At 34.5% G+C, this 14,016-nt stretch overlaps 1 protein-coding gene across 1 annotated transcript in view; it reads right to left on the bottom strand.

The window, feature by feature from the left end:
* The window catches only part of lin-28 (protein lin-28 homolog), a gene marked incomplete at its 3' end in the record, with an annotated part of 168,618 nt that extends 156,424 nt beyond the window's left edge, over positions 1-12,194 (bottom strand). Inside the window, exon 1 of the mRNA XM_081747510.1 lies at positions 12,027-12,194. Within this exon, the coding sequence (XP_081603636.1) occupies positions 12,027-12,075 (49 nt within the window). The remainder of the gene's footprint in view (positions 1-12,026) is intronic.
* Positions 12,195-14,016: the final 1,822 nt, after the last annotated feature.

A 14,016-nucleotide genomic window follows, 5' to 3' on the forward strand; every position in this document is an offset into this window, starting at 1 on the left:
TAAATGACGCCCCTGATTTGTGCACGCAGGTTGGTCTATACTTTTTGTCTTATCTTGATCACCTGGAATCACCTTGTACACGTTGTCGATGTTGTTTTGAAATACTCTGTATAAACTCTTCATTAAAAACAAAAGAGTATGTGCACCAGTATTTAATTGAAAATTAAAGTTCGGAGAAGGACAGTAGCTCAAGTAGTAGAGCATTGGCTTCGCATTCGGGAGGTCGCGGGTTCGATTCCCGCTGCCGACCATCCTGACTGAGGTTTTCCAGGGTTTCCCTCAGTCCTACCAGGCAAATGCCAGGATGGTACCTACTAAACAGGCCCTGGCCGATACCTTCCCAAATTCTTTTCACTGTTGTTGTTGTTAGATATCCAGTGTAAAATGGCCTCTGAGCTGTATCTGGTGATTGTTAAATAAATAAATAAAATAAATAAAGTAAATAATTTTTCTCTTCACATTGAAAGCGATGTTGCCAGTAATCGTCTTATGTTTAGACGCTTGAACAGTTTCAAATGAATTTTGGAACTACGTATCTTGAGCTAAGATTTTGTCATGTTCCTTTGATCGAAGGGCGTAAGCTAAGGGGGACAAAGGGAGTACAATATTTGTAAAAAAAAAAAAAAAAAAAAAAAAAAAAAAAAAAAAAAAAAAAAAACATTATCACACAAGCCCTCCGAGTTTGAAGATCAAACTCGGTATATAAACTTCTCGGGGCCGCGGTGGCTCAGTCCTAGAACGTTGCAAGGGGACCTTGGTTCGATCTAGCTCGTACCAAGTGAGCTTTGTGGTAGACAAATACCATGTTCGTGGTTTTCTCGAGGTTCTCACATTTCCTCCTACATTCTTCATTCTACCATTTCCTTCGTTTCACATCATCACCGTCTCCTTTAGCTTAGCCGCAATAATTGTGGGACGTAAAACTTAAAAGATTTCATTTCATTTCATATAAACTTCTCATTGAAATAAAGAGAGACATATTTCATGGGTTTTGAACATTTGTGTTTTAAGCGGGAAAGGTGTCATTTTCTAAAAATTTCCTTCTTCATATTAAAATCGACGATATTTGTTGTTTGTGATCGCATTACAGAAAAACGGTTGACCGTTTGAAATGGATTTTGGAAGATACTTAGTATAGTTGAGCTAAGTTTTTATTGTGCTACTTTCATTAAGGAACGTGTCATACTTAGGGAGGTAGAGAGCGCCAGACCCGTATCCAAGCGGGGTCTAGGGGGGCCACCCCCCAAAAAGTTTTACGGTAGGCATGCAAATGAACTCTAATATGGTGCATAATATGATTGGGTCGGGCCCCCTTAAATCCAACGGCCCCTTCCTACATTTTTGGGCTGGCTACCGGCCTGGAGAGCTCTTAAAATTTCAGTCAAAAATGCAACCTATCACGAACCCGTGAAGTTAGGAAGATGAAACTCTGTATATAAACTCCTCATTAAAAATAAAAGGACACGTCTCTAGCCGATTTCGAAAATTTCCGTTTTAAGGAGGGCCTTCTCTATAATTTCTTTCTTCGCATTGAAATCAATGTTTTCTCAAGTCTATGATCGCGTCCTGGGGAAATGGTTCAACAATTTGAAATAAATTTTTGAACATAATTAATACCTATCTCAAACTGGGATTTTATTAAGTAACATTGATAAAAGGGTACATCCTAAGGGAGTATGATTTTCAAAATTTACCCCAAGAATAGAATAATTGCTGGTGATTTTATTGTCATAGTTTCATTGATATGCGTAAATGAGGGGTAAAGGGGGCTGAAATATTTTTCAATAAACCTATTCTACTAGTGTGCAAAACAGACGTTTCAGCTAGTATATTAATAATATTCATGAAGCTCTTATGTCAGTGGAGAACCTTCCCACCACCACAAAAGTAAAATCTGAATAATGCTGTTGGTTTAGTGCAGTGGCGTAGCACACTTTTGCGCCCTTCCCCCCCCCCGCAAAGTATAGAGAAGGGCCCTAGTTGTAAAGCCGACAGAAGTAAGGTTGAGGCTCTACTTCTTTATATCTTTATTCATCGCAAGGCTTCGGGGCCCCGTATACCTCGCCCCCCCCCCGCACTGCGGGGATTGCGGGGGCAGCTGCTACGCCACTGGTTTAGTGTATTGTAATCAGAAAATTGAAGCTCGTTTCATTAAAGTGTTACGCGAACAATACTCAGCTGGTTTTAAAACCGAGCTATAGTGTAATATTTCAAACTAAAATTTCAATGTACCAAAGAAATGTTCAATTTGCTTTGATTACTCTTTACCTTAATGTCAAGACACAACTTAAAGTAGCGAGGCCGCGGTGGCTCAATGATAGAGCGTTTACCCAGCCCCCCCCCAAGTGAACTTTGTGGTGGACAAACGCCGTGTGAGTGTTTTTTTCGGGATTCTCCCGTTTCCTCCCACTTTCTTCATTCCACCATTTCATTCATCACTCATCATCACCGTCTCCTTTAGCCTAACCGGCATAACCGTGGGACGTAAAACTCAAAGATTTTACAACTTAAAGTAGCTGGTTATACTGCTATTGGCCAAATGGCTAGGGATGCCATATTTTTTTTTTTTTTTTTTTTATCCAAAGTATTGACAAGCCTTAAAATGACGGCCATCAAAGATACGGTGCCCAAACACAGAATAAATATTTTAAAATTTCTTACCTAAAAATCACTTTTTTAGGTTATCAAATAATTGTTTACTGTAAAACTTAAAACACTATTGGAAACTAATATGTTATATTTTTCTCATTAACACAAACATAATAAATCATGCAATTAAATTACGTACATTAAATCTAACCAAAAGAACCCTGGAATGGAAAATTGAGATTTAAAAAAAAAAAAAAAAAAAAACATAACCTACTATATTAATAGTAACTAAAATCTATATATATAAAAGAGAACGTACAAATCCTTTGTTCCCTCATCACGCTAATAAGGCTGAACCAATTTCTTTTATTTTTGGGGGGTTATTAGGATTTGGACCCTAGATGGTTTTTATCATATCACTTTAATTTTTAATTACCAGTGTCTTGAGATAATTGACCATTCAAGTGTCCATAACGTACAAATCCTTTGTTAGATCATCATAGGTAAAAATAAACGTATTTATATGCAACCCGCATGACCGTGTCACTCGGCGGGTTAACATAAATGACAGGTGCTATAATGTTAACATTTACTGCAATCACTTGAAAGCGAAAAAGTAAAAATTATCTAAGTAACAAAGTTTATTGCGTTCCGGGGTGACCGCAGCGAAGCGGGGCGGGTTAACATAAATGACAGGCGATATAATGTTAACATTTAATGCAATCTTCTATGGTTTTTATCATATCACTTGAAAGCGAAAAAGTAAAAATTATCTAAGTAACAACGTTTATTGCGTTCCGGGGTGACCGCAGCGAAGCGGGGTGAACGCTGCTAGTATGTTATATGATAAAAATACAATTCTTTTCGCCCGAGATTTTAGCAATTCCCAGCTCGGAAATTTTCAGGTAGCTCCAAAAACTGTCAAATACGGACATTTTCCTATTTCACGCTTTGTACGATACGGACACGGACACGGACTCAAAAATACAAACAGTCCGTACAAAATACGGACAAATGGCAACCCTGCAAATGGCGATTATTGTACTGTGTATAACAAGACCAGCCCGCCAACTCACAAGAAAGAAGAATGAATGCATGAATGAATGAAAAGAGAACGGAATTCGCTATATCTTAATTAAATTAAGAGTCTTCATCCCGGCGAAATTAAAATACCGCTAATTTTACATTAATTATGTGATATCTTCAAATAGATAAAAGATAATCGAAATGTGGAACAAGAGCGCCCTAGACAATCTCATTTTACATGAGAAATCGTTATCACGACTCACTTATCTGCTTTCGATTTCGAGCCATTTTGAAAATCGGCATTTATTTTCGCGTTTCTAAACAGCTGAAAACGGAAAGCCACTAGGTGACTTGTGATAACGGTACCTCACGAAAATAATATTGTCTAGGGCGCTCTTGTTCCACATTTCAATTATCTTTTATCTATTTGAAGATATCACATAATTACCGTAAAATTAGCGGTATTTTAATTTCGCCGGGATGAAGACTCTTAAATAGTTACAGCTAAAATATTATCTGTAAATTACAGTCAGTAGCTCACAAAAATGCTGACGTGACAATCAAATTACAATTTAGTGTGTAACGGTCAGTTACGGTCGACATAAAAATGGTGGTGCTTAATGGTAAAACAAAAGTAAGAAATAAAATAAAATAATATCGAAGATGAACTTGAAATAGATGGTTGGATTGTGGTAGGCAAAATGACACTAGTTCCACTGAAGGGTGCGTGGCTAGCGCAGTATCACACAAGAAAAACACTCGGATTACACTATCTCTTAATTTCATTGGGAAACTTATCTACCTATATAAATAAAAATGAATGATTATGGTTATGACTTAATAGCTCTTGAACCACTCGACCAACCTTGATCAGATTTTCAACATAGATACGGTGCGGGCCTGGGATGGTTTTTATTATTCCATTTTCACTAGGGATGCGAACGAGACAAGATTTGAGGCTGTCTCGTCTCGAAAATGTGCTCTAAAAGTGATGTCTCGACTCGAAAAACGTATATTTTTGTATTGGAAGAGCTGTGTCTCGACTCGAATTTTCTCAGGAAAATTCTGTCTCGACTCGACACGTGCGTATCCTTAATTTTCACGGCACAACTTAGGGAAGGAGAAGGGTATATATATATATATATATATATATATATATATATATATATATATATGATCGAGAATGACCGATATTAGTTCCGAATCCATAGTTTTCGGGGTCGCTGAGATGAACAGTGACACTTCCGATGTCGTTTAAATCCAAATTCAGTCTAACAACTAGGGGGAGTGGGAGATATATTAAAAATGATTGAAAGTGATTTATATGAGAGAGCGCTTCGATAATAGTAGAAAGTAATAACGAAACGTATATTACTAATTTTTCTTATCTTAACCCAGCGAAGCGCGCTTGACACTAGTACTGTATAATGAGTTGCTGACAAATATGCTTCCATGCAAATCAATTACAATCACGTGTGAAAGACTGACTATGGTTGACACTAAAATAATAATAAGTTTAGTGTTAATTAAAATAACAATAAATTAATGTTCGTCTTAATGTTAAAATTCAACTTTAAATAGCTGGTCGGACTATATTCAACCGAAATAAATCTCGTTCCATTGGTTTTTGTTGAAGTTTAGCGTCCCTTTCCATCATCGAGGCTATATGAGATGTGGACCTACTTTTTAAAGTGGAAACTAAATAAAAGCAATGTGGTTCAAATTTGAAAGCGCTTTTACGGAAAATCGGCGGGGAGGGAATTCCATTGAGTGTTGTATAATGTGTGCATTAACTTCTATGAAGACCGAAACCCTCTCTTTCTTAATGTACAGTATAAACTATATCTAAGAATTTATAGTATATTTCTCAACAGTGGCGTATTTACGATTTTGTTTCGGGAGGGGCTTTGCTAACTTTCGGGGAGGGGGGATTTTGCCTGGAAATGTGAAAATTCTGCAAGATATTTCATTTACTTTACTATACTAAGTAAGATTTACTATACTAAGTAAGATTTCGGATGGGCTTAAGCCCGGAAGCCACCCCCTAAATACGCCACTGTTTCTCAGGAAAATTAAAATTAGTCCCTAATGAATATCAAGCGTAAAATGGTGAATACGGTAGGAAATAAAATAGAAACAATTAATATTAAAATAACGATTAATTGCTATTTACCTTACTATCAACTTAAAACAGCTGGCTGAAATTTATTTAACGAAGTCGAGCTTTTCCTTCTCAAGGGGCCAGGATATCAGTTCACATAAAAACCGGAATTTCTTACTTTTTATTCATTATGACAAGTTATAGCGTAATAATTTTTATGAAAAATATAGTGACACACAGGAAAAAAAAAATCGATTGCTGTTTATTTCAATGCTTGAACCCAACTTAATAAAAGGCAATTGAAGACCTTAGTGCAAGAAGGGAACAGCTTCAATTTTACATTTGTTCAGGATTAAAAGAAAATATTGTTAAAAATCAACTTATTGTATTTTCGCATCTGTAATCTTTTTATACAGAAAGGTGCTATTATAAGGGTAAAACCTTTCTTCATAAAAAGATTACAGACGTGAAAATACAATAAGTTGATTTTTAACAATATTTTGTTTCAATTCTGAACAAATGTAAAATTGGAGCTGTCCCCTTCTTGTACGATGTCTTCTATTGGATTATGATTGATCAAATGGCGATCGTCTTACACCGTTGTGCAGCGAGCCCATAAATTCGAAAGGAAAAAAATCAATTCAATTAAGGCGTTAGAGCAGCGTTTCCCAACCGGTGTGCCGCGGCACACTGGTGTGCCGCGAATAGGCCGCTGGTGTGCCGCGAGGAAATCGAAACAAAATTATTAATTCTATAGCAATAAATTACAAGACATAGGAAAAAATTGTATATTTGTTATTTCATGATATTACTATGAACCTCTACTATGAATCTACAATTTTGTTTCATACTCTGTTACTTTTCTCTACATTTTTAATGTGGACAAACGTATTTGTTATCATTGTTATGACCATTATTGCTTCTTTATTGTTGCAGACTATTTCGTAACTTAAAATTTTTAAAAAAGTCATTCAATCCTCTCGGCAAAGCAAACGTGCATACATATTACCTACTGTGTTTTAAAAGTACAAGAGATTTGTTTATTCGTTCGTTCTTGAGTGATCCTCCTTCTTAGTGAAAAATCGGATACAGCTTTCGAAACAGAAAGCGTATTTAAAAAAAAAATCTGAGTCCTATATTCCATTGCAATTGTTTTGAATTTTAAATTGAAATTAAAAATAAGCATAATGATTTCCACGGAGAAAAAAAACAATGATCCAGCTTTCTTCTCTGTAAAAAAATCAGTAATCACAGAAAAAATACCCCGGTACTTTATTATTTGTAAATATATTTATAAGTGTGTCGCAATAATTCAAGCTACCCCCATAGTATGCCGCAAGTTGAAAAAGGTTGGGAAACGCTGCGTTAGAGTGTAAGATTTCTTACTAAAACAGCATTGAGTCACTGACAAATCAGCAATAAATTAAATAAGTTCAAGCGTGAATTGGTTGAACTTAATGGTTAATATTAAAACAACCTTCAATCGCTGGTCTTCTATCATCTTAATACCAAATTTAACATTTAAAAAACGGTTAAACTTTGGTCAGTAAAACTACAGTGATATTACATAGTATTACTTGACTTGTATATCAGATTGGCCAAAAACAAAAAAGAAAAGGATTTTCATTCATTTAATAATAATAAAAAGAACGTCTAAGATTTATCAATGAAATTAAAATGTTTTGCTTATAAATATGCTACTATAACAATCAAATTACAATCTACCGTAAAGCGAACATTCAATTACTGTTTACGTTATAATCAACTTGTAATCGCCATTAGGAGTATGGTCTGTAAAATGGGGCTCGTTTCACTGAATGTAGCTAATTAAGGCGTCAGCTAGGATTAAAAAATCTTAATTTCACTGGGAAATTTTAGTGCAAGATTTTCAATAACATTAGAATGAGCCACTGACAAATATGCTGTTATGACAGTCAATTGCAATTAAGCGCGAAACAATGAATACGGATAACACACAAACTACGAAGATTAATATAACACACAAACTACGAAGATTAATATAACGATCAAATGTTGTTTACCTACATATATATCAACTTAAAGTTGCTGGCTAGGTTGTGGTTTACCCAAATAGGGGTCATTTCACTGAATGTTACGCGGACAGTACACCAACTCGCATAAAGACCGACGTACGCTTCAATTAATAACATAATATATTTTACAGTGAAATTAAAATTTGTCATTGACAAATATTAATTGTCATTGAATCAATTACAATCAAGCGTGAAACGTGACTACGATTGAAATTAAAATTGAAATGATTAACGTAAAATAAATAAATGGATCAATTATTGTTCATATTACTCTGAAAGTCCAATTTAAAATAGCAGCTAGACCTCTGGTCTGCCAAATGGCATTTCTTGCACTGAATGTTCTGAGGCCAGCCAACAGCTCCAAGAGAAAGCGAAAGAGAGAGAATGGAGTGGTGCCCACCCCCCTTATGTCTATGACGCACCCCCCCCCAATTGTCTATCCGTAGGTGTTCTTCCATGAAAAAATCTTCTTTTCGATTAATTTTACCCCCCTCATCAAACATATTTATATAGATTTTAACCCCCCCCCAAATATTTCAATGACGCAGTTTGCGTCATAGCCCCCCCTTGTGGGCACCCCTGATTTAATTAACAATTTATCGTTTAAGTTTTCTTAGTAAACATACAATTTATCATTGACAATTATGCTGGCTTGACAATCACATTCAAATAAGTGAAACAGCAAATATAATTTAATAAAAACAATAATGATTAATGCTAATATAACGAACAGTTACATCTGAATCCACAAATTTAAAATCACTGCCAAGACTGCGAAATTCTACGTGATGATCATTGTGCTGATTATTGCGGTATCAACGCATCAGCTTAATAATAACAATAATAATAATTCCACTGAAAAACTACGGTGTAAGACTTTCCTGAAAATTTTACACGTGCCGATCATTACTGACAAATACGCTGTACTGACAATAAAATTACAATCAAGAGTGAAATCGTTGACATTAAAATTAAAATGATTAACGTTCAAAATAACAATTAATTGCTGTTTAAATTACTTTGAACTTCCAAATAGGTGATCGAACTACTACCAAACAAATAGAATTTATTCCCGCTGAGTGCAAGCCTCTATCAGTTTGCATAAAAACCGTTACCCATTATCTCCTAATTAATTAAGAAGTTACCGTATAGTTTAAAATTACTGACTAAAATGAATCACTGAAAAAAGAACGGTTTTATTACAATCAATCAATAATCAAGCGTGAAACGCTGAATACGGTTGACATTAAAAATAGTAATGGTTAAAATATTAAAATATCGATCAATCACTGATTGATCTTATGATCACAAAATCTAACTTATAAGTGTTAGCTGCTCCTTTTAGGGCAGATAATATCTCAGATAGAATTGTAATAGAAAGGTATACATTTTTAAAGTACAACTGAATCACAATAACACTTTTTTTTATATGTCTACAAAAAGTTGTAATAGGGACCTGTGACACTTAGTATTGCACAGGAGACGAAAATCGAGACGAGAGAAGTGTCCTTTAAAATGAGCGCTGAGATGAGAAACATTACAATTGTCGCCTGCTTTTCGAGATATTAGAGATAAATTTCACAAGTCTCGGGGTCAACGGAAGTTCGCATAAGCATTACATTTCAATAAACATTGTTTTAGTATTATATGATTCATAGTATTATATGATTCATAGTATTATATGATTCACAGTATTATATGATTCACAGTATTATATGATTCACAGTACTATATGATTTACAGTATTATATGATTCATAGTATTATATGATTCATAGTATTATATGATTCATAGTATTATATGATTCACAGTATTATATGATTCTAGTATTATATGATTCATAGTATTATATGATTCATAGTATTATATGATTCACAGTATTATATGATTCATAGTATTATATGATTCATAGTATTATATGATTCACAGTATTATATGATTCATAGTATTATATGATTCACAGTATTATATGATTCATAGTATTATATGATTCATAGTATTATATGATTCACAGTATTATATGATTCACAGTATTATATGATTCACAGTATTATATGATTCATAGTATTATATGATTCACAGTATTATATGATTCACAGTATTATATGATTCACAGTATTATATGATTCACAGTATTATATGATTCATAGTGTAAAAGGCGTAATAAAGTGCTCGTACGAACACAATGAAGAATATTTATCAATGTTCAAAGATACGCAAGTCATTGCATAACATTCTCCAATAATAAATCTGATTTAAACGTTATATTATATCCTTCGTGAACTTCGCGTGACGCGGAAGTGTTCTGACTACTTCTAAGTCTAGATGAAATAAAAGAAAAAAAAGTCAGAGCATAAATTTTGGACAAAAACTTCCAAATCAAGATAAGAAATTTTTGATAGCTAGACGAGAAAAAGTTTACAAGAATCGAGACGAGACGAGACAAGAATCAAGACGAGGTTTCAATAAAATTTACAAGACGAGACCAGTAAACTCTATTTCTCATCTCGTGCGCAACAGTAATGACACAATTAATAATTTTAATAATTTTATTAAAATTTTATTTTATTTTATTATTATAATTTTATTTTATTAATTTTATATTATTCTTAATTTTATTTCATTCTTTTTCGTCTTGGAACAGAATATTGCTCGAAGTCCCATCAGAATACACTGAAAATATTTCTAAAATTTGAAGTAAACTATGGTTCAATACATCGAACGCCATGTGTATGACATTTCATTCATACACATGGTGTCTTGCTTCTGGGCCGCGTGTATGCTATTCCATGCACAAGCAATATCTTTAATCTGGACTTTGTGTGTGAAAATTCATACACAGTTCTAGCAAAATTATATGACCATTAAAAGCCGTGGCTTCAGTGGCGGATCTAGAAGGTAAAAACTGGGGCGGCTAGCCAGAGCCCAGATAAGTACACAATAAGTTTACTATAAACTTTCAAAAAATATCATTGGCACTCAAAAAACTACGGGGAAGGGCTTAGGCCCCGGGCTAGATCCGTTACTACATGGCTTATACCTAAAACGTCAACAATTGGCTTAATTTTAGTTGTTTTGATATACTATGTGTTTACATTTCTCTCACAGTTGATCGGGAATAGAAGAGACAAATTTTCAGTTAAATGGTGTCCGTCAATGTGTTAATTATGAGATACTCTGATAGCCATTTTGATAGGAAACATTCTGGCACCCTAGGCTATATTTTCGAATCCCTTCCTCCCGCAAAAAAAAAAAAATGCTGTTCATGTGTTGTAAATTACCACGACCAAATTGTCGTTGATAATGAATCCAGCATTCAATCGTGGCAGCACAAAATCTCATTGTTCATTACGCATTTATATGGCAGCATCATTCAAAAATATAGTCCACATAGGATATTTTTACTACCGCAATTTAATTTATTTTGGAATATAACACAGAAGAGAGGGAACCAAATATGCTAACCCTAAGCTGCATGGAAACTTAGGCTCCGGCCTATTCAGCCTTCTTGTTGAAAATTTATATCTTCATTGTAAAAAATTGTATAAACAAGCAAAGTTATTCGTTTAATTAGCAATTTTAAAAAAATACTTCAGCTTCACTAAAAAGAAATGACAACTTTCCGTTACAATTCTCTCGACGCCAAGTATTTTGCCAGGGAATGCAGATTATATCGTATTTTTCAACTTACTGTAATTTTAACAAAAACATTGTAACAAAATATTTGACAACAATTCGTTGTAAACTTTTCTGAGGAATCTTGTAACTTCGCACACTGTAACAATAAAAATAAAAATAATTAATCAGTGTTCCCCCCAGAGATTGAACCTGAGATCGCGCATACTAAAGGCACGCGTGTGGATAATGCGCGAATAATGATACACACACAAAAAGATGAAAGAGTTTTCTTTTTTTAAAAAAAAAAAAAAAGTGTTTATAATAATAATAAAAAAAATGGAAAAGACTTCCGACAGTGAATACGCTGAACAGGTGAATTATATGACTGGCAGTTATCTCAATGAAGCACCAACGTGCCTCTATTTGCGAAAAAAAAAAGTAGCGTTTGTCAACAAAACAGAATACACAGCACGTTGGTATTCAATAAAGTATCGTGATATGAAATTCAAACTGGACAACTATCTAATTAAAGAATAAACAGAAGTGCGACACTTATATAAAAAACAGCGTGTAAATCAAGTATATGAGGCCGACAAATCCAAAATGGCCATTTTAGCGATTTTTCCCTCGTCACTTACCGTTTTCCTGCGGCTCTTCCACTTCCTCCGAAGACTCCTCTTCTGTCATCCTCACACCCCCCGAGATCCTTTTGTTCTGATCTCACAGATCACGTGAGGGGCTGCTTCGAGTTTGGAGGCGCGCAACAATGGCCAATGGTCACGTGATTTCTCTCTCTCTCTCTCTCTCTCGCTCTTTTTTCGTTTTCCTTTTTGCAAATACTACCAAAAACTGTCCCTTTCCTTGCCTTTTTTCTCTGTTGCTTCTATTCAGTCACTTTCTCTCTTTTCTCTCTCTCTCTCTCTCTTGGTTGGAATATGAGTGTGTGTGTGTATGTGAGGAGGGAGACGGCCAGGTTACCCCCTCCTTCGCTTCGAACACCCCCCTCCCATCTCCCGTTTTTCTTGCCGTACAAGCTGAGTCAAAATTCTGACTGACCATGACCAATAATAGGGTGGAATGGCTTCCGTCCTGTACGAAAAACTAAACACCACAATCACCATCAGAGATCAAAGCGACGAAAGCTTTATGGGAAATATTTTCATCTTGTCAATTTCATACTATTTTTAATTTGCATAATTTGTTTTAAATTCAGAAGTTAATTTTATTTTAAAAATATTTTTTAATTTAGTTTTTTTTTTTAAGAATTTAGTAGCGTTTTGTGTATTTAGTTTAGTACCTTTTCCATACCTATTTGCTGTTTCTTATGCCTATATAGTATTATCGTTAATGTCTCTTCATCACTTTTTAAAATTTTAGTGATTATTTAAACACAATGGAAAACATCAAAATGATAAGAAAGTGAGCCAGATAGTATCTACAAAACGCTATGCTTTGAACGAGTAATTCCGTAGTTATTAATTTTAGTGAATTATTTAAACACACTGAAAAACAACAAAAATTATAGGAAGTGAGTCAGGTAGTATCAACAAAACGCTATGATATGAACTAATAATTGTTTTCAACACCCTCTTTATAATCATTAATTCAAGTGAATTATTTAAACACAATGAAAAACAACAAAAATTATAGGAAGTGAGTCAGGTAGTATCAACAAAACGCTATGATATGAACTAATAATTGTTTTCAACACTCTCTGTATAATCATTAATTCAAGTGAATTATTTAAACACAATGAAAAACAACAAACATTATAGGAAGTGAGTCAGGTGGTATCAACAAAACGCTATGATATGAACTAATAATTGTTTTCAACACCCTCTGTATAATCATTAATTCAAGTGAATTATTTAAACACAATGAAAAACAACAAACATTATAGGAAGTGAGTCAGGTAGTATCAACAAAACGCTATGATATGAACTAATAATTGTTTTCAACACCCTCTGTATAATCATTAATTCAAGTGAATTATTTAAACACAATGAAAAACAACAAAAATATCAGAAGTGAGCCAGGTAGTATCTACAAAACTCTTTGATATGAACTAACAATTGTTTTTAACATCCTCGGTATACTTATTAATTTTAGTGAATTATTGAAACACAATGGAAAACAATAAACATTATAGGAAGTGAGCCAGGTAGTATTTACAAATCGCTATGATATAAAGTAATAATTGCTCTCAAAACCTTTTGTACGGAGTGTAAACTTGAGCTCTCAATAATTATTGCGTCATAAACTGGGCACCCGAATTCCTGGTCTGTAGACTCTGAACAGAAGATTTGGAATCTGCTATTAGTTTATTCGATGGCATTTTATAGATACTATTCACCAGGCTCACCATATACCAGGCTCACTTCCTATATTCTTTGGTGCGAGCGATCCCGAGTTCGAGTACCGGTGGGGGCACTCGGTCGAGAAGAGTGGAAAAGCTCTTTCAGGCCATCAATCCTGAGTGGGGTTTTCCTTGGTTTTCCTCATTCACACCAGGCAAATCCTGGTATGGTACTTAATATATAGGTTCCAGACCTCTTCCTTCCTTCCTTTTCCTTGGATAGTGCGAACACCGAAGGACATGACGGGTTAAGAGTCTTCATCCCGGCGAAA

This window comes from Thermobia domestica, unplaced genomic scaffold (genome assembly GCF_964235325.1).
Source record: "Thermobia domestica unplaced genomic scaffold, izTheDome1.hap1.1 HAP1_SCAFFOLD_279, whole genome shotgun sequence".
In the NCBI taxonomy this organism is placed as follows: Eukaryota; Metazoa; Arthropoda; class Insecta; order Zygentoma; family Lepismatidae; genus Thermobia; species Thermobia domestica.